General features: G+C 35.4%; 1 protein-coding gene across 1 annotated transcript in view; it reads left to right on the top strand.

Annotated features, from left to right (window-relative positions):
- Positions 1-21132, top strand: part of RADX (RPA1 related single stranded DNA binding protein, X-linked) — a 52264-nt gene that overhangs the window by 28281 nt on the left and 2851 nt on the right. The window contains exons 11-13 of the mRNA XM_081125899.1: positions 7821-7894; positions 16692-16982; positions 20168-20335. Coding sequence (XP_080982025.1) covers positions 7821-7894; positions 16692-16982; positions 20168-20335 — 533 coding nt within the window. The remainder of the gene's footprint in view (positions 1-7820; positions 7895-16691; positions 16983-20167; positions 20336-21132) is intronic.

Here is a 21132-nt window from a genome sequence, read left to right as displayed (position 1 = left end):
TGAGGACCAGCTGCAACTACAGCCAAAGAGTTGCTGTGCTGGAGACAGCCCTATGGAGCAGGATTTACTTCAGTGGAGCTTTGTTGTTCACCAAGTGCGCCCCTTGAGTGTCACTCGTGGATGTGATAGGGTTGTAATCCAGCGTGGTTGAGTCTGACCACCAGGTGCACTGTCTCTGGGGCCTCCCAGGAGGTGCAAAGTCAGCCTGTGCCAGTGCCTTGCCCAGGGCCACCCAGCATGAGCTACACAGCAAACCGTAGTTCCCTGCTACTTGTGCTGGGCTTTGCATTGTCCAGGAGAGGCCAAGCTATGAGCCAATGCAGGCTGCCACTAGTGCCAGGCCTGGGGCCACTTATCAAGCTGTATGGGGCACGCTGTTGCTTGTCTTTTTTAAAAAAATATATCTTTATTGATTTCAGAGAGAGGAAAGGAGAGGGAGAGAGATAGAAACATCAATGATGAGAGAGTCATTGATTGAGCACGCAACCGGGCATGTACCCTGACCCGGAATCGAACCCTGATCGCCTAGGATCCTAGGTTGATGCTCAACTGCTGAGCCATGCCGGGCTGGACACACTGTTGCTTGTTTGAGAGATTTTAGGAAAGTCCTAAGCATGAGGATAGAGAGGCCACTTGCATAGAAAAGCCCCTGGAAATGGCCTGGATGAGCTGCAGGTGGGGAGGGGTGGGGCCTCCGGGAATCACAGGGCGGGGCCAAAGGTGTGAGTCAGGTGCTGGTGATTCAAATATGGCGCCTGCCTGCCAGCTGTGTGCGCAGAAGACTCACCAAAGGAGCCAGGGCCTCCACCAGCCCTTCTGCCTGGGAGAAAGCTGCCCCTCCACCCATCACCCGGATTTCAGGCAGGTTAGGTCCTCCCCGAGTGTCCCAGGTCCTTTCAAGCTGCTGCCCAGCGCTGGGCTCAGAGGGAGCGCGTCCGAGTGAATCCGTGTGCGGGCCCTTTAAGAGGAGCTGCTGGGGCTCCCGCAGCGTCCGGGTCCCTCAGAGACAGTCCCCGGTGGTTTCACAGCCAGAAGCTGTGGAGGCTTCTCTTCCCCACCCTGGAGCCCTGGGCTGGGGGCCTGCTGTGGGGCTGGGACCCCTCCCTCCTCCGGGAAACCTCCACTGCCAAGGTTCCCTTCTGGGTTTCAACCGCGGCACCGGGTGTGGGCCCGAGGCCACATCTCCGAGATTCAACCCCGATCCGCCCTCGTCTATACCCCACCTTCCACTCTCGGTGCTTTTTCAGCTCCCTGGTTGTAGGGCTTCTGTTCAGCGGGATTTCAGGAGGCTCTGAATGACAGTGGTTCTGTGTTTTAGTTGTAATTTTGATGTGGTTGTGGGAGGCAGTGGGTGCAGCTATTACCTACGCCGCCATCTTGTTTCTCTTATTCTCTAGTTACTTTTTAAAAATTTAATTCAGCTTACCTTTATTTACGTCCTCTTTGCAGAAGTGTCTATTCAAGTCCTTTGCCCATTTTTTAATTGGATTGTTTGTCTTCCTCTTGCTGAGTAGTGTGAGTTCTTTGTACACTTTGGAAATTAGCCCCTTACCAGATACATCTTTGGCAAATATGTTTTCCCAGACTGTGGGGTTCCTTTTTATTTTGAGGCTGTCTTCTTTGGCTGTGCAGAAGGTTTTTAGTTTGATGTAGTCCCATATGTTAATTTTTTCTTTTGTTTCTCTTGCCCTAGGAGATGTATCAGTGAAAATTCCACCACATGAGATGTCTGTGACTTTACTGCCTATGTTTTCTTCCAGGATTTTTATGGTTTCATGACTTATATTTAAGTCTTATATCCATTTTGAGTTTATTTTTGTGTATGGTGGAAGTTGGTGGTCTAGTTTCATTTTTTTGCATGTATCTGTCCAATTTTCCCAGCACCACTTATTGAAGAGACTGTCTTTACTCCATTGTATGCTCTTGCCTCCTTTGTCAAATATTAACTGACCGTAATGGTGTGGGTCTATTTGTGGGGTCTTTGTTCTGTTCCATTGATCTATATATCTGTTGTTGTAACAATACCAGGCTGTTTTGATTACAATGGCTTTGTAATACAGTTTGATGTCTGATAAAGTGATCCCTCCCACTCTGTTCTTTTTTTCTCAAGATGGCTGCAGCTATTTGTGGTCTTTTTTGGTTGCATATAAATTTTCAAAATGTTTGTTCTAGATCTGTGAAATATGCTGTTGGTATTTTAATAGGAATTGCATTGAATTTATAAATTGCTTTGGGTAGTATGGACATTTTAATGATATTAATTCTTCCAATCCATGAACATTGTATATTCTTCCATTTGTTTGTATCTTCCTCTATTTCTTGTTTCAGTGTCCTATAGTTGTCTGAGTACAGGTCTTTTACATCCTTCATTAAGTTTATTCCTAGGTATCTTATTTTTTTTTAGTTGCAATGGTAAATGTATTGTTTTTTTAGTTTCTCTCTCTGAGAGTTCATTGTTACTGTATAAGAATGTCACTGAATTCCAGATATTTATTTTGTATCCAGCTACCTTGCCAAATTCGTTTATCAGATCTAGTAGTACTTTGATGGAGTCTTTAAGGTTTTCTATGTATAATATCATGTCATCTGCAAATAATGACAGTTTTACTTCCTCCTTTCCAATTTGGATACCTTTTATGTTTTCTTCCTGTCTGATGGCTTTGGCAAGGACTTTCCAGTACTACGTTGAATAAGAGTGGTGAAAGTGGACACCCCTATCTTGTTCCTGTTTTTAATGGAAATGGATTTAGTTTTTGCCCATTGAATATGACATTGACTGTAGGTTTGTCATATATGGCTTTTATTATGTTGAGGGTTGATCCCTCTATTCCCATTTTGCTGACAGTTTTTATCAGAAATGGGTGCTGGATTTTGTTGAATGCTTTTTCTGCATCTATTGATATGATCATGATTTTTGCACTTCATTTTGTTTATGTGATATATCACATTTATTGATTTGTGGATGTTATACCAGCCTTGCATCCCCGGAATAAATCCCACTTGTGTGTGGTGTATGATCTTCTTAATGTATTGCTGGATCCAGTTTGGTAGTATTTTGTTGAGGATTTAGCATGTATGTTCATCAGGGATATTGGCCTGTAATTTTCTTTCTTTGTAGTGTCTTTATCTGGTTTTGGGATTAGGATGATGCTGGCCTCATAAAAAGAGTTTGGGAGTTTTCTCTCCTCTTAATTTTCTGACTCTTGATTACTGTCTTCATCTTCAGGAACTCCTATGATGCAAATATTGTTACAATTCATGTTGTCTCCCTTATACTGTCCTTGTGTTTTTTAATTGTTTTTTCTTTTTGGTTCTCTGATTGAGTGTTTTTTTTTCTACCTTGCCTTCTAATTCACTGATCCAATCCTCAGCTTCCCCTAATCTGCTGTTGATTCCTTCCAATATATTTTTAATTCTACTATGTCATTCTTAATTTCCTTCATAGTTTCCATTTCTTTTCTCATGCTGTTGAGCATCCTTATGATCAGTATTCTGAATTCTGTATCTAAGAAATTGCTTATCTCCATTTCATTTAGTTCCTCTCTTGGAGAATTTTATTTTTCTTTCATTTGGGGTTTGTTTTCTGTCTCCCCATTTTGGCTCCTTATTTGGATTGTTTCTATGTATTAGGTAAATCTGCTAGGACTCCTAGTCTTTTGGATCGTCTCTAGTGCACACCAGTGTCAAATGCTATTTGTTACTGGCCCTGAGTACCCTGTTTGGAGCTCTCAGTGATCCACAGCTTGTGGCTCCCTCTGCTGGGGCTGGAGTGTTTGGAAAGGACTCAGCTGCACACCAAGTTCTGCTTTTCCAAGCCCTGGGTCCAAAAGCAAATCAGGCAAAGACTCAAAACACCCAGATGCTGATTGTTATTCACAGTCTTTTAATGAGTCTCAGGCTGTAGAAATTTCACATGATTGGATGAGAGGTTTTCCAACAGGGTGGGTAATTGCTCCCCCGCCAGGCAAAAGCTTCCTGAATAGTAAATGTGTGCCTGAGGAAGATGTCCTCTGTAATATGGGTGAATGATGCAGTACAGAAGTCCGAACAGGTGCCCTCTGAGCACTATCTCCAGAGCTCACAACCTTAGATTCTCCTCACACTGCTTCATTCCACTCTGCCCCCCCTTCTCCTGGAGCCTAAGGTGAGTGGCTGCACATGAAACTTTGTGTGTTGGCCCTTTAAGAGGGTGATTACAGTTCCACCTGTCTCTCCCTGGCAGACAGAAACCGTGCTGCTTTTCACAGGCAGATGTTATGTGGTCACCTTTCTCATTTCTGGTGCTCTTGGCTGGGAAGCCCAGCCTGGGGTTTAGACCCCAGAGTTCTCAGTGGGAGGCCACTACAGCTGAGATATCCCTCTGAACCTTCAGCTGCTGCCTGTGGGAGTCCAGCCAGACCTCTCACACTTCCACACTTCCTACCAGTCTGTATGTGGTCTCTACTTTAGGTCCTTGGTTATGAGGTTTCTCTCCAACTAGTCTTCAGTTGATTATTTGGGATGGTTTTTCTATATTTTATTTGTAATTTCAGTTTGGTCCTGGGAGACTGTCAGTGTAGCTTCCACTTAATCCACCACCATCTTCGAATCTCCTCTAAGGGTTTTTGAAGCTCTGAGTCAGAAACCAGGAACAAAGACCAGATATATTCTTTTTTATCTTGTTTGTTTTGCTCAATATTATATTTTTAATATTAATTCAAATTGCTGCATATAGCTATAGTTCATTCTTTTTTTTGAAAATATATTTATTTTTATTTTTATTTTTTAGAGAGAGAGGAAAAGAGAGGAAGAGAGAGAGAAAAACATTGATGTGAGAGAGAAACATCAATCAGTTGCCTCTTGCATGAACCCCGATCAGGGATCAAACCCACAATCCGGGCATGTGCCCTCTCCAGGAATTGAACTGGTGATCTTTCAGTGCATGGAATGATGCTCAACCAACTGAGCCACACTGGCCAGGGCAATTTCATTCATTTTCGTTGCTTTGTAGTGTTCTTTGTATGAATATACCACAATTAATTTATCCGTTTCACTATTGATGGATAAAAGATGGGTTCTTACAAATAGCTGTAAGAATAATGTAATATTTTCATGTACACAGTTGATATGTACAAGAGTTTCTCAAGGCTGTACTTAATTTTGATTTTCACTTTCCTTAGATGTCAAATTGTTTTTTGAAATAGGTTTGTTTTGAGGATCAAATTTGACAAGTAATGACCTTGTACACACTAAAGTATCAGATATTTTCTTTATTGTGCAACAGTTCCTAAGTTCAGTTATTCTATTTTTCAGTTCTAGAAAGCCCATTTTGTTCTTTTTAAAATATTCTCTTTTGAGACTCTGTATCTGTTTTGCCCATCTTTCCCTCTGTTTCTTGAACATATTAATCATTGTATTGTAAATCTTGGCCTGCTAACTCCAATGTCTGGATCATGTTTTGGTCTGCTTCTGTTGATAAATATAGTAAATATGACCATTTAAGAGTTTGTATCAACCAACATTTTAATCCAAATAGTAGTAAACCATGATACTCTCTATTAGATAAAGTGTGTAAAAATCCATCAGCTCATTAAAAAGTTAGCAACAAGAAATAAAATACAATAAATAAGACATTAAAATTTCATTTCATCCTACTGATAATATTTACTCCATAAAGAAAGAAGGTGAACCATACCATGGTTAGATAAATCCTTAAAAATCATTTTTAGTGTTTCCTAAGCAGAAAGCACTGTAGGAAAGATTTTTAAATAATGGTTGTTTCCTGAAAAGCATTTGCTAATTTGAATTAGTGATCACAAAAATTTGTGCATTTTTATCATTATAAATTATTTCTAATGTGCTTATATTAGCAACTTCTCAAAAAAACTTTATATTCTTGTTCTTTTTGTACAGTGTCTTCTGCTTTTCTCAAACAGAAGGTACTGAAAATATTCTTTCAGTTATTTGTATAGAGCATTTCAATATATAAGGCAAGATTATTTACATTACTTCATTTGATGCTCAGTGTCCCTGTGAGGGAGGGACAGGATAATTATCTGTTTTGTAGATGAGGAATCTGAGATTCAGAAAGGATAAAATATGGGATTTATGCATGTGTGTATGTATATTAAGTATTTTTTACTTCTTTGCATGAAAGATACTTTATAAGACTAATAATATTAATTGTAATCCTGTTATAAAAATTAAGGAGTAACCTATAATAGAATCTGTATGACTTTTATCTAAGGTCAATAAGTTAGTGCAAAGAGCAAGGTTACAGTACAACTTTTATCCTCTGACATAATTTTTATAATATTTTGCCACTACCCATCAGATGTGTTTTTATCTTCTCTTCTTTTAACCCTCTTATCCCTTCCTGTCCTCCATCTACACTTCTTATCTTTTCATTTTTATCTCTCTTTTTCCAATTTCCTCAGTTAGTACCCATAGATGTTTTGTACTCAACTTCTGTCATTTAACAACTTTAAGACATTTAAGTCATACAAACAAATGACTATATATTCCTAAAAATCTCCTAAGCAACTTTGGAAAATTCTGTATAATATCATCATGCTGTTAGAGCTAGGAAAACTATTTCTTCTAATTAATTCAGATAGAGAAATTACTTTTAATCACATGTATTAAAAAGTATATACGTGCTTTTGTAGGATTTCTAAATACATGTAACTTAACTATTTTTAGTTATTTACATTTCTCTCAGAATTGATGTTTTCAGTTTACTAATTTCTAGAAATATCATATTTCAATAATTGAAAAAATTAAAACTACAACTATAAAATATGTTTTTATGTGCTAGAGTTTTATAGTTAAATAGATGCATTCTTCCTTCATGAAAACAACTTATTTTTAGTTCATTAATAACATTATAAAAGAGCAATATTATGTGGCATTCTACAACATGACATTTCTGTTTTTTATGCTTTTAGTTTTGGAAATACAATAGAAAAATCTCATCACAGAAATATGTTAAAAACTCATAAGGTGGAAATCTTTCCTTATAAAATCAGATTTTACCTCAGCTGCAAGATAAAATGCTTCCCTTTCCCTCCGTTCATCTCAGTTCAATAAATAGTGAGCAGATGATGTGTGGAGATACAAAAATAAATAAAATGAAGTATATACTTTTGTAACACTTAAAGCAGAACTTACAGGAGAATCAGGTGGAAGAGACAGACTTATGAACCTGTAATTTTAATACAGTATTATGAATGCTATGATAGAAGTTTATTCAGGGTGCTATGAGAGCATACATAAGGAGCAGTGAGCCTTGACTAGAGATCAAGCATAGCTTCTTATAGGAAATAATGCCTGAGTTAAATTTTGAAGGATGATAAGAATTTATCAAGCCAAGGAAAAGGGGCATAAGTTTGTTCCCAGCAGAAAGAAAAGCATGAAGACTTGAAGTAGCATGAGGATTTATAAAAAACTCTGGAATGAGATTAGAGAGTTAGACCAGATAATTTTCCAGAATATTTGAACAAAGCAAACATGAAAATAGTCCATGGAACTACTTTTTAAATTACTGTCATATGAAGTATATATATCCATCTTTAGTTGATATTTAATAAAGTTGAATACTTCCTTTTGTGGAATATTCCTTAAAAGAATATTTAAATCTATTGCAGTATTTGAATTGTTATACAGTATATGAATATTTGTTAATTATTTGAATGTATTTCCCTCACATTTTTAAGGCATCATTTTAAGAAACCTACATAATTTCTAAATTTATTGAATTAGAATAAATTCTGAATGGCAACAATTTTTCCATTCAAGTGTCTTTTTATAACTATTGGTTATCCTCTTTTCGTCTTTTGTAGAGTTCCTGTATCTCAGCCAGAAACTTCTGAACAAACAAAAGGAAATAAACCAAACATATCAAGTAACTTCCAACGTATGTTGCTTTAATTATTATTATTAGTAGTATTAATGAAATCTTTATGGGACACTATTATCTAAAGGTTGTTGTTTGATTCTGTACTTTTGTGTCATGCCTGCCACTGGCATAATATAAGTATTCTAAAAAGATATAAAGCTAGTTATTTTTGTTCCTGGTTATCACTTATATTAGCATAGGTCCTTGTAAAAAATGCTGGTCCGGCCTGGCCAGTGTGGCTCAATGGTTGAGCATTGACTCATGCACCAAGAGGTTGCCGGTTCCATTCCTGGTCAGAGCACATGCCTGGGTCCCAGGTTTGATCCCCAGTAGGGGGTGTGCAGGAGGCAGTCCATTGATGTTTCTCTCTCATTGATGTTTCTATCTATTCTTCTCTCTCTAAAACCAATAAAAAAAAATACTGGTCCAAAGTTAGAACAATATGGTGGTATCACCAAAGTGAAAGTAAATATAAACAAACTTACACTTATCAATTTGCTTTTTCAGTAGCGTATCGCTTCAAATGTACTATTTTTAATTATCAGAAGAATGATTAAATATAAAGTTTAATTTTAATTTGACAATAAATACAGGTAAAGCTTAAATTGTTATAGTTTCTTTCTTTGCTATTGGGTTGACTGTTTTGAATTTTGGGTTCATTGCTGAAATAATTTAATAAAGCAATTTAATTCTGGTAGGATATCCTTAGAGTGATTTGGGTTAAATCAGATTTTATATGGGGTCATCTCCCTGGTTTAGAGTTTTTATTGTTTTATGTCCTTCTTGTTTTTTGAGTTATTCTTTTTTCTTAATATTTCTATTTTTTTTAACTATGTTTTTATTGATTTCAGAGAGAGGAAGGGAGAAGGAGAGAGAGATATAAACATCAATGATGAGAGAGTCATTGATAGACTGCCTCCTGGACTCCCCCTGCTGGGGATAGAGCCTAAAAACCAGGCATGTGCCCTGACCAGAATTGAAGCATGACCTCCTGGTTCATGGGTTGATGCTCAACCACTGAGCCATGTCAGCAGGGCTCGAGTTATTCTTGTTTTGGGATTGACCTCTAGTCATTCTGGCAAATTAAGAATACACGAAAGAGCCCTGGCTGGTTTGGCTCAGTGGTTAGAGTGTCTTCCTGCAGACTGAAGGGTCTCAGGTTCAGTTCCAGTCAAGGACATGTACCTTGGTTGCAGGCTTGATCCCTGGCCCCGGTCAGGGCATGTGCAGGAAGCAACCAATCAATGTGTCTCTATGTACATCGCTGTTCCTCTCTCTCTCTCTCTCCTTCTCTCCCTTCTACTATTTCTGAAAAGCAATGGAAAAAATATGAGTGAGGATTAAAAAAAAAGAAGAAGAATGCACAAAAGATATGTATAAGCAATGGACACAGACATCTGTGTGGTGATGGCCGGGGGATGAGGGGGCAGGGCAAGGGCTGAGTGGAGATGGGTAAAGATGAGGGGCAAGTGGGGGACATCTGTAATAGTGTCAACAATAAAAAAGAATGCACAAAAGTATCTGAAGTCTACACCTCACAAAAAAACATAGAAAATAAAGAGAAAATCATTATAATATAAATATATAACCAAGCTTCAAACAAGAATGAAAAATACCTATGTGCCAGAAGCAAAAGAATTTGAATTTAGTAGGCAGTAAGAACTAAAACTAAAACTGCTAATGGTAATTTCAGAACCAGATAAAGGCCTAAATGATTATAGGCTGAAGTATAAGAACAACATGGAAAGGAAAGTCCAGACCACATGTGAAGTAGAACTAAAATAAAGTTGAAAGGTTGTGGATGCCAGGGAAATTATGCCCTTTAATGTGGGAGAGTATCAGAAAACTCCCTGTATCCCCTGGGAAATGGGTAGGAAAAATGTGAAATTCCAGGACTGTGCAGTATGGAAGTGTGGTCACAGTTCAAATGACTATGAAATGGTGAAGAAACTGAGCTAAAGAATTAACACTAATATCTGATCTGAAATCAGTGAAACCCTTAAGGTCTTGACAAAGGTGAGTGTGAAAATGTCTTAAAGGGAGGCTTCTTATAACCTATAGCATTTGGGACTCCTTTGGAAAAGGTCTATAGAAAATTAATTCATAGTTTAAATAATTACAGACTTCCCAACGAAATGAACTACTTTGAGACAATGTGATTAGATATTATATGTGGGAAATTTTGTACCTCAAAAACTAGATCAATCAGAAAGGGACTTTAAAATAAATGTGTTTAAAAGGTTAAATGAATAGAAATCATTAGTCAGAAAAAGATCAATATGAAAAAGAACTGGCATATTGGAAATCCCAGGACGACTGTATATGTAATGGGTTGAAGAGTAAATGCAGATAAAGAGAGAATTAATGCATTTAGAATACAGATACACAGGAAATCATACCAGAGATTGGGAAGGTAAGAGAGAAGTTGAGAGACCTGGTGCATAGGGTGAGAAGGTCCAATTTATATCAAATAAAATTTCCTGGAGGACAGAAGATGGATAATCAGGAAAAAGCAATATTTGAAGAGGTACTTTTTCAAATTAAAGATACATATGAATCGTTAGATTGAAGGATCACAGTGAATCCTGAGCAGAAATATTAAATAAATCTATACCCTGACATATCATGGTGAACGTGAAGAGAATCAAAGATAGTAAGTATCTTTAAATCTCTCAGAAAGTGCATCATTTTTAAAAATATTTTTTTATTGATTTCAGAGATAGGAAGGGAGAGAGAGATAGAAACATCAATGATGAGAGTCATGGATGGGCTGCCTCCTCCACATCCCCTGATCAAGAATCAAACTGTGACCTCCAGGTTGACGGGTCAACACTCAACCACTGAGCCATGCCAGCTGGGCAGAAGTGCATGTTTTTTACAAATGAAATATAATTACATTGGAAGATTTCTTATTGGCAATAATCAATGCGTTAGCCAGGGGTAGGGAACCTTTTCCTGCCAAGGGCAATTTGGATATTTATAACATCATTTGAGGGCCATACAAAATTATCAACTTAAAAATTAGCCTGCTATATTTGGTCAAACATTTAATTAACTCACCCCTAATGTGATGGCTGGAACTGCAGTTGCCTGGCAGGGCCAGACCAAGTGATTTTGCAGGCCACATATGGCCTGCAGGCCGTACATTCCTCACCCCTGCCTTAGACAGTAGAATAATGTCTTAGAAATGTTGAAAGGAAGTATTTTCCAATCTAGAATTCTATATTTAACTAAATAAACTGTAAGAATGAGGGTAAAATAAATATATTTTTATATATTCAGAAGCTGAGATTTTACTCATAGTCTCAATGAATTAGTTACTAAAGAATTCTGAAAGGAGGAAAATGAACCCAAAAAGAAGTAGCAGAATGCAAGAAGAAATGGTGAGCAAAGAATTTTGTAAAATATTGGTAAATATAAATAAACACAGGCAGTAAAATTAACAACTACAGTAATAAATAATTTCTTGGGATTTGAAACAAAGTAAAAGTCAAATAAAATTTAAAATAAAATGGGTGGGCTCTGACCAGCGTGACTCAAAGGTTAGAGCGTCAGCCTGTGCACCAGAGGATTGAGGGTTAGATTCCCAGTCAGGGGACGTACCTGGGTTGCAGGTTCAGTCGCCGTCTCCGGTTGGGGCTCATGCGGGAGGCAACCAATTGATGTGTCTCTCTCACATTGATGTTTCTCTCTTTCTCTCTCTCTCTCTGAAAATCAATGGAAAATATATCCTCCGGTGAGGATTAAAAATAATAATAATTAAAAAATAAAATGGGTGGGAAGATGAACTATAGACTTTGTAAATTTAAACATGAAAGTTAAAATTTTGAGGGCATGTTGAAAGAACAGGTATAGAAGGTATAACTTCCAAAGCAACACAGAAAAAAAGGAGAATTATGATAATTTGATCAGGACAGTAGAAGGCAGAAAAAAGGGCGGGGGAAGCAGAGGAAAAAAACATATTTAAAACACAAAATAACGTGACCAAACTAATTCCAAATACATTAACAATTTCAATAAATGTAAACACGTTAAACTTTCAAATATGAGTTTTAAAAATTAATCTAGTTATATGCTGCATGTAAAAGACATATTTAAACAAATTTATATAAAACACTTAAATATAAATGAATGGCAAAAGATATACCAGACATATACTAAACAAAGGAAAGGTAATGTAGCAATATTAATATGAGATAAAAATTTGCTATTTATGTAGAAGTTTTTTTAATGATTTTGCCCAAGCAATGTGGATAATTGCCTTTATATTTCATTTTTCTTTTTCTACATTTCTTTCTTGATTATTTACAATATAGAAAACATACTGATAATTTTTAGTTATTTGGGTCAAATATTAAAGAAACTGGTAATTAAATGGTCCTAATTATTTTAAAAACTCCTACAAAAATGTAAGGAGAGTACATATTATCCCCATTCATGAGCAGAGACAATACCTTATTAAGTTAGTGTGCCAAGCCCCCAAATAGTATTTCCATTACAAGAAAGCTTCTCAGGAAGTAGCTGTTAAATGAAATTTATAGGTTCTTTCTACTTTATGAAGCTCTTTTGCATTCATTATTTTTTCTTTTTTTAAATTAAGGTATAATTGTCGCATAAAATTATATTAGTTTCAAGTGTACAACGTCATTTGATATTTGTATATATTGTCAAGTGAGCACCACAATAAATCTAGTTAACATCTGTCTCCATACATATTTACAATTTTTTTCTTGTGATAAGAAATTTTAAGATCTACCTTCTTTGTAACTTTCAAATATGCAATAGAATATTATTAATTATAGTCACCCTGTGTGCATTTCACCCCCATGACCTATTTTATGACTGGAAATTTGTATCCCTTTCACCTATTTTGCCCACTCCCCACCCCTCACCTATGGCATTCATTAATCTGTTCTTATATCTATGAACTCAGTTTCTTTTCTTTTCTTTTCTTTTTTTTTTAGATTCCACGTATAAGTGAGATCATAATGGCATTTTCTTTCTGTGCCTGATTTATTTCACTTAGCTTAATGCCCTCAAGGTCCGTCCATGTTTTGGGAAATGCAAAATTTCATTCTTTTTTATGATCACATTTTCATCATCCATTCTTCCATCAATGGACACTTAGGTTGTTTCCATGTCTTGGCTATTGCAAATAATGCTGCATATATCTTTTCAAGTTAGTGTTTTTGTTTTCTTTGGATTAACACCCAGAAGTGGATTTGATGGATCATACAGTAGTTCAGTTTTTAATTTTTTGAAGACCCTCCATACTGTTTTCTATAGTGGCTGCACCAATTTACATTCCCACCAACAGTGCACAAGGATTCCCTTTTCTCCATGTTCTCACCAACACTTGTGATTTCTTGTCTTTTTTTATAATAGCTATTCTAAACATGAGGTGATATCTCATTGCGCTTTTTATATGCATTTCCTTCATGATTAGTGATACTGAGCATTTTTTCATGTACCTGTTAGCCATATGTATGCCTTCTTTGGAAAAAGATCTTCTGCCCATTTTAAAATCAGATTGTTTGGGGTTTTGGTTTGTTTGGGTTTTTTTTGCTATTAAGTTGAATGAGTTCTTTATATATTTTGGATGTTAAGCCCTCATGATTTCAATTATTTTCTCCTATTCAGTAGGTTGGTTTTTCAGCTTGTTGATGGTTTCCTTTTCTGTGCAGAAGCTTTTAGCTTTATGTAGTCCCACTTGTTTACTATATTGCACTGTTAATGAATGAATTAGATTTGTATGTGTTAACATGGTTACTAATGTATTCCCAGTTATGTTTCATAATAGTTTTGGAAATTACTATCCAAAAGACACTCATTTGTGTGTGTGGTTTTATATTGCTGGGTCTTTTGAAAGCTACAAAGTTTAACATTTTATCATTTATATTTGATAACTTAAATAAGTAGATAAGACATACATTGAAAGTTAATAAACAATAACAGTGCTACTGAAATACAAGACATTACAGGTAGCCTCTCACACATAATTCTTTAAAAAGTCTGTTCTATACTTGGTTTTAATTATAGAACTGATCACTACTAACTGGAGTACACTGTTCTTTTCTAGCCTTATAGATCTTGTTCCAGGGTGGGGTCAGTGGAACCAAGACAGGAAGAGGAAAAGAAAATAATTCCTTTCCCTCCCCTATGCCTTCATACACCCTTACCTATAACTCTTATCTACATAATGAAATGCTCAGAGTAGATTTTATGAGGAAAAAAATCACCATTCCTACATGCATGCATTTATACTGTGTCCCTTTTTACCTCACAACCTAAATGTGATCTTCTCCTGAATACTTTCCTCATTAAACTATAAATCTGTTCTCACGAGAAAAAAGGGTAAAATGAATCATTGAAATAACAGTGAACAGCCTGGCCAGTGGTTGAGCATGGACCCATGCACCAAGAGGTCACTGGTTTGATTCCCAGTCAGGGCACATGCCCAGATAGTGGACTCAATCCCTGGTGGGGGTGTGCAGGAAGCAGCCAATCGATGTTTCTCTCTCAGAGATGTTTCTATCTCTCTATCCCTCTCCCTTCCTCTCTCTCTAAAATCAATAAAAACATATTTACAAAACAGTATGTTTCATATTGTAATTTTAGTAGTATTCAAACTAAAAATAAAAGAAATCTAGTTCATGATTTTCCACCTTTTAGAAAAACCTGAACTCTAGATGTATTTTGTCTGTTTCCTAATTATTACCTTTAAAATCTTGCTGTTGATAACCAGTTCCTGCTTACAAACATTTCTTGTATTAAATTTATACCTTTTTGTATGGATTATGAACATTTAATTGGTATAGGTAATTACAATCCCAAGTTACTAAATTAAAACAAAGTATGATATTTCAGAGGAATTTCTTATGTAAACATTTATACCTTGCCAGTTCTTAATATTAACACTGAAAAAATAAGCATAGAAAAATGTTCTGACTTATCCTGCCAGAGTCAATCATAGGATTTTTTATAAGGTAAATGTAATTACTTAATTTTTAAAAATTGGAATAGCCTATAACATGTTCGTTGCATGCTATATTTTCTAACAAGTCAATCATGAACACTCAATATAACTTGGATCATTGTCATAGCTACTTATCACTGCTCTAATTGTGTACTTTTTATTAGTTTGGGGAGGGGAGATTTATTTCTAGAAGGTAAAAAAGATTAAATCATTGCCCAATTCTCAGTTTAGTCCTATTAACTTGGAGCTTTTCTCTTGGCTTTGATTGATTCCTTTCCTTCTTATGTGTGATTAAATATTTTATTCTTTTTGTTGTCAAGAATTTTTATAGGAAGTTAAGTGTATTCATCAACTGAATTTTGAGTTTTAAAAAGTCTTTTGTAATATTACAGTATTTTAAATTCCTGGTAAGAAGTGCATGTTCAACCTCTTCATCTTTTCTTCCAATTTAGTCTGGTATTTTACTTTTAATAAATTTTTAGTAAGTCCCTTGCTAGGTTTAATAAACTGAAAAGTAGTCTGAGATAAGGAATAAAGTTGGGAAAGCAGCCCAGCCAGGCGTTGTTCAGCGGTTGAGAATCGACCTAGGATCCAGGAGATCGAGGTTCGATTCCCAATCAGGGCACATGTCCAGGTTGTACACTTGATCCCCAGTGGGGGGTGTGCAGGAGGCAGCCCATCAGTGACTCTCTATCATTGATGTTTCTATCTCTCTCTCTCTCTCTCTTCCTCTCTCTGAAATCAATAAAGATTTTTTTTTTTTCTTTTTAAAGTTAGGAAAGCAGAAGTAGTATATTAACCAAACTGAAACCTTACTGTTGATGCTCCTTTCTGCCTCATCAAGGTTGTTGTGTATTTTTTTAATGCTAGGGTAATAATGAACAGCAAGCAGCCTGCAGGGAAGCAATTCAGCAGCCATGGTAAACTCTGAAACAAGAGTTGCTGTCAGTTTTCCTCAGCTAGCAGAATTGACAAATGAGAGTTTTGTTCCAAAATCTATTTTTTTTCTGATTCTACCATATATCTTCAGTTCCCAGGGTATATTACTCAATTAAAATATTATTTTACAAAATTTCTTAGCACAGTGTCTAGCATATAATAGGTGCTCAATAATTATTTGCTGATTGAATGAATGCCACAATGTGTAGGGGAGAAATTATATTCTGCCTTAGGAAACTAAATGTGTTAGATAAACTGTACATAAATGACAAATTAACTTGATGTTAGAGAACAATCCAGAATTGAAGCAGTCTTTCATCTCAATTTAGTTCCCTCTTTGTTTTCCATATGTCATTTATATATGAAAGGGGTATCATATAGATAAATGGTCCTTTCGAAGGAGAGTTATATCCAAGTAAAAGACTGTCTTGTATTTGTTCAGGCTACTTTTAGCAAAGGTGAACAAAATTTTGTTTTAAGCTTAAATTCTACCAATAGAGAGTAGTGGTCCCATCTCTAAAGGTTATTATTCTCATGAATTTGATTTACCTTGAGCTTCTCACTGAATATAAAAGGAATATATGTTTATTTAAGAGCATTCAGAAAATATAGAAAAAGTATAAAGAAGATAATTAACAAATCTCCATAAAGCTATTAACAGAGAAAACAATATTACTTTTTAATAGTTTAGAGTAAAAGTTTATTTTGAAAGTGAATTTAGTTGTTTCCTCACTTTTGTAAGAATTATCTTTTGGATATTCAGTCTACATTTTTAGGTGGTTGTTTGATTTTTAAAGTTAATTAAACCATTCCTCATTAATCTGTCCTCTTTTGGTAGAGAATGTCTTGATTTGGTTAGTTTATAGGTTAATTGTGTCTTTCTCATTGTGTCTTTAACAGATAGAGAAAGTGCAAGCACTAGTATTAAATGGAAAGCCAGAAAAACTCTAGCTCATAGGTGGGAAAGTCAGCTGTGGAGAGAGAAAAAGTTTGGCTTAAGAGATCACCTGCGTTACAGCTGTGTTTATCCTGAAAGTATTCCACGGAAATTTATTTCCGAACACAAAAATTTTCTTGTTCAGCAGTATAATTCTCAGCCTGCAAAATACATACCACCAGAAGAAAGGCTCCCAAAACTTAGTGATTTTAAGAGTGCCCGAAGCATTGGACATTTTGAAATAACCATCCTAGGTAAGTCAACTGTTTTCCCCTTTGTATATTATTCATTTAACATATTTTAAATATAGATGATAGTATTTTGCTTCAAAAAATTAAGAGCCCTCACAAAAAAATTAAGCCCAAGGAGAGCTCCTGTTTGGTTCAAACCAAAGGAATGGAGCACTAATTCTGGAATACATTAAGCTCAAACTGTGGGCTTTTAAACATTAGCAAGTCTTTGGAAAGTATTTGGGGAAAGAAGATTGAGAATCTAGGCAACTTTCCTCATCCCAACTATCTTACTACTTCTAAAACTGATTCTGTTCTCCATTAGCCACCACTTTCTTGCCCATATTCTCTGTCTCTTTCTCAGAGCATCTGAACCATTGAAAGGTAAAATGTAGGTTAAAGAGAAAAGGGTACTAATCAAGAGAAGATCCTATAAACAGAGGTCTGTTCAGCCCCTAAAGAAAATAAAATTCTCAAGTAACTCAGGTTGAACAGAAAGAAGCTACTGAATAAACTTCCCATGTCTGATAAGGGAAATAAACTGATTTCCTCAGGTTGTTTAAAATGGAGAAGTAGCTACAGAGTTTATAGAAATGTAAAGGAGTCAACACATTTTTAATCTTATTTTTAAGTTTGTTTTTAATGAGTGAAAATGTACACAAAAAATAATTCTAATGTAAAATCTTAGTTAAAAATGAGCTAATCTCAAAGTCAAGGAAAACATTTGATTTGTACTTGGGTTTTAAAGGAAGGTCTTGTTATCTTAAAATGAAATGATGAGAAAAAAATCATTGGTAAATGAACTTAATGCCTGAAAGAAAATGCAGTTCATAGATTTTTACATCTAGACTACTCTGATGAATTACCTTGACCTTTATCAAGATTCCTTTCCCCTTTGCTCTCCCCCACTCCCACTTCCCTACATTCTTACACATAAATATGTACATACATGTGATTGTGTACATGTGTATAATCTATGAAAACTGTGAATTTCCACTCTGTTAGACAGTCTTATACCTAAGTTTCAAATGCTTCTTTTCACTATACTGCATTACTTGGTCTCTTTGGGTAGTTTATCAATCTTAGTTTTATATCTAGGAAACAAATATTACAGCAACAATTTTCCATATATCACAAAAAGTAACTATGGAAATAATGAGTTCATCTGGAAACACAGAAATTTAATATTTTTCTTCTTTTTAACATGTTACTCATCTATTAAACATATCAGCTGTCTTACAAGTAATTGTAAACCTTTGTGGCTTTTGCTATGCACCACATAAAAGCGAGAATCAAAGGTAAAGAAGACAAATTTATCATTCTGCCCAACCAGCTCTAATCCATATTAGAATTATTCTGTTTTGTATCTTGCCTGTTTTCAAGGACTTAAGATGGTTAACAGGGATAAAAGCCAGTGGAAAATAAACCATGTATGAATAAAACAAAACAACATTTAAAAGGATACAAAACAAGTGGGTATTACTAGGTACTTGCAAATAACCAAAATTCTACTGTTTGGTAGCAATTTTATGTCTGCTTTCTGGCAAGAAGGGAGAAAGGGGATTTTTCCTGATGAAATATTTTAGAGTTAAAAGAAATTTGGATATCTTCTAGTCCTACTTCCTGGCTAGGTTGAAGCCAGGCCAGGCCACAGAAATTATGTCTCCTTCATCTCTAAACCTATTTCTATTACAGAGAAAACAAACAGTCATATATAGGAACCCTATTTATTTCCCTAACAAAACTCTGAATTCTAGTATTAACCAAAGAACTTATGACAAATATTATTAATAATATAGAATCTAAATCACCTTATTTTACAACTCAAAGTAGTATCAATGAAATGCTGATAATAAAGCTACGTTCTTGAAAATATCAGGATTTCCAACTTAGGATATTTTCTCATTTCTAAAACATTCTTTCTTTCACATTTGCAAGTTGGAATGCATCTTATGGTCAATGAGTACATTTAATGCAATGTTTACTTTTTATTTAAAATGCTTATTAAATTGATGGTATATCTGAGAGTTAAATTTCATCTTAGAATCAAGGAAATAAGATACCAGAATGTGCACATTCACATCAGTTTTGCAGCACTGCTAAGATTCATGAGGTAGCTACACTAGTTATAATACTGAGTTGGAATCCTCAGTAAATTCTAGATATCATGACTATTTTAGTTTATGAATACCAAATTTTAGTAATTCCTAAAAATCTTTAAGTAGCCCTTAGTCCTATGTTACATTAAGCTGTGGAATTTTGTATCATTTGCCCATAAAAGGCAAATAATGGACTTGCATTTCTGGATTAGTTTACAGTTCAACAGGAAGGACTTCATTTACACATCATTGGACCATACTCAGTACTCAAGAATCACTGTAAAGATGAATAGGAGAGATATTAAGGTCATAGAATCTATAGGACTCTGTAACCAATATCAGGGAAAAATAAAGGGAGGAGTTACAGATAGCTCCCAGCATTTCTGGTTTGGGTGACTAGGTAGAATTCACAATTTTAGAGCTTTGCTCTGTGTGTTTACTCTTGCTTCTGCCACAATGGGCTCCTTACTCTGGTCTATAATTTTGGCTATTCCCTGCCCTGCCTGAAATATCCTCCTATTTACTTAAGTACTATTCATCCTTCAGCGCAAACCCTTGCCTCTAGGAAGTCTTTTGTCTACCCTAGCTGACATTGACCCACGTAAAGAGATGACAGCAATAGGTCAGGATTCATTTTAGTTGGTCCTCTATAGCCCCTTTTCTACTGCAGCCTCATAACCCTAAGAGTAAGTTATCGACACTTGTATATTTGAGGGCAGATAGGACCTAGTTACTACCATACATACCATACCATATATCCTTAAGTCCAAATGGCAATAAGGGAACCAATAGTTTTCTCATGAATGGCAAAGAAAATGTGACTAGGCTGTCCTCTGGGTATTAAGATTTCAACCTTTCCTCAGTAGGGAAAATTTTTTAGATTGTTATTCCCAGTAGTGGTGAGATTGCACTGAAGTGTCTCCTCTTTCAACCAATAGCATGTATTCAAAAATGTTTACACAGCTAAGGGTTTAGTCCACAGTTTTCAAACTGTCTTTTACAGGTGTTAAGCTGTTTGGCATATGTTAGGATAAAACCAGCAAACTTGGCCTCATTAGCACCATATACTAACCTACTAAACTTTAATAAAGTGTGATTTTTCTTTAACAGGTCTGAACCATGAGAGAGCAATTGATGTTGCATTTCTACCCATGTATTGTCCAGAAGATATCCAAACATCTCAAATAGATACATTATTAACCTGCATGAATTACAGCTGTGTGTATCCACAGGCAGTAACTGACTCTGAGAGGATGCCAGGTCCAAGAGGACTTCCAGGTAAGACCATCTCGTTGTTTTCATTCAGAAAATTAAATTAATTAATGCTGTAAACAGCCATGTTTTGTAGAATTGTGCATCTGAAACCTGTATAATTTTATTAATTAGTGTCACCCCAATAAATTCAATAAAAAAGGGAAAAAATATTGTAAACAGCCCTAACCTAAAATATTATATAAATAGTTGTAGCCTTAATATTTAATATAGTTTAAAGAGTTATTTGATAAATGTACCCCAAGACTTATAAGTAAAAAAATATTTTTAAATAAAATTGAATGGATTTCTGGTTTTTGTTCCAGGCAGGCATTAAGAATGTTCTTTTATAATGCAATTCTGAATATAAATATTATTGGACCTAAGTAGTATGCACATGGAGCAGTATAAATTCTAATCTTCTCTCCTTTTAACTCAGGGGAGACAATTTATCCTTTCACCTTATAATTGCCTGAAATTTTAATACCTCCATAGTATAGCATAGTACAATTGTTTTCTCTTATAAATGTTTAATTATTCAAGTGCTATGAAATAAACTCCTTGAAGAGTGCTAGGAGTGAATATAATCCCAATAGTGAAACCTTTCAACCAACTAATTGTTTAGGCTACTACATAATATGCCAAACTTATTTCTATATAACAAAATTATTTATATATACCTATAAAATTATGTGTCCATAATTACCTCATTCACTTTCTGTTGCCATTTCTATTTCCTAAGCATGTGGTAAAGTTTTTAGCAGGTTTCATTGAGCTTCTAAGGATATTAGGTTTAAAAGATCTTTTAAGAAATTCTTTATTGT

The sequence above is a fragment of the Miniopterus schreibersii genome (assembly GCF_964146895.1).
Source record: "Miniopterus schreibersii genome assembly, chromosome: X".
Lineage (NCBI taxonomy): Eukaryota > Metazoa > Chordata > Mammalia > Chiroptera > Miniopteridae > Miniopterus > Miniopterus schreibersii.
The sequence above is the reverse complement of the archived record's forward strand: the minus strand, read 5'-3'. Positions and strand labels throughout refer to the sequence as shown.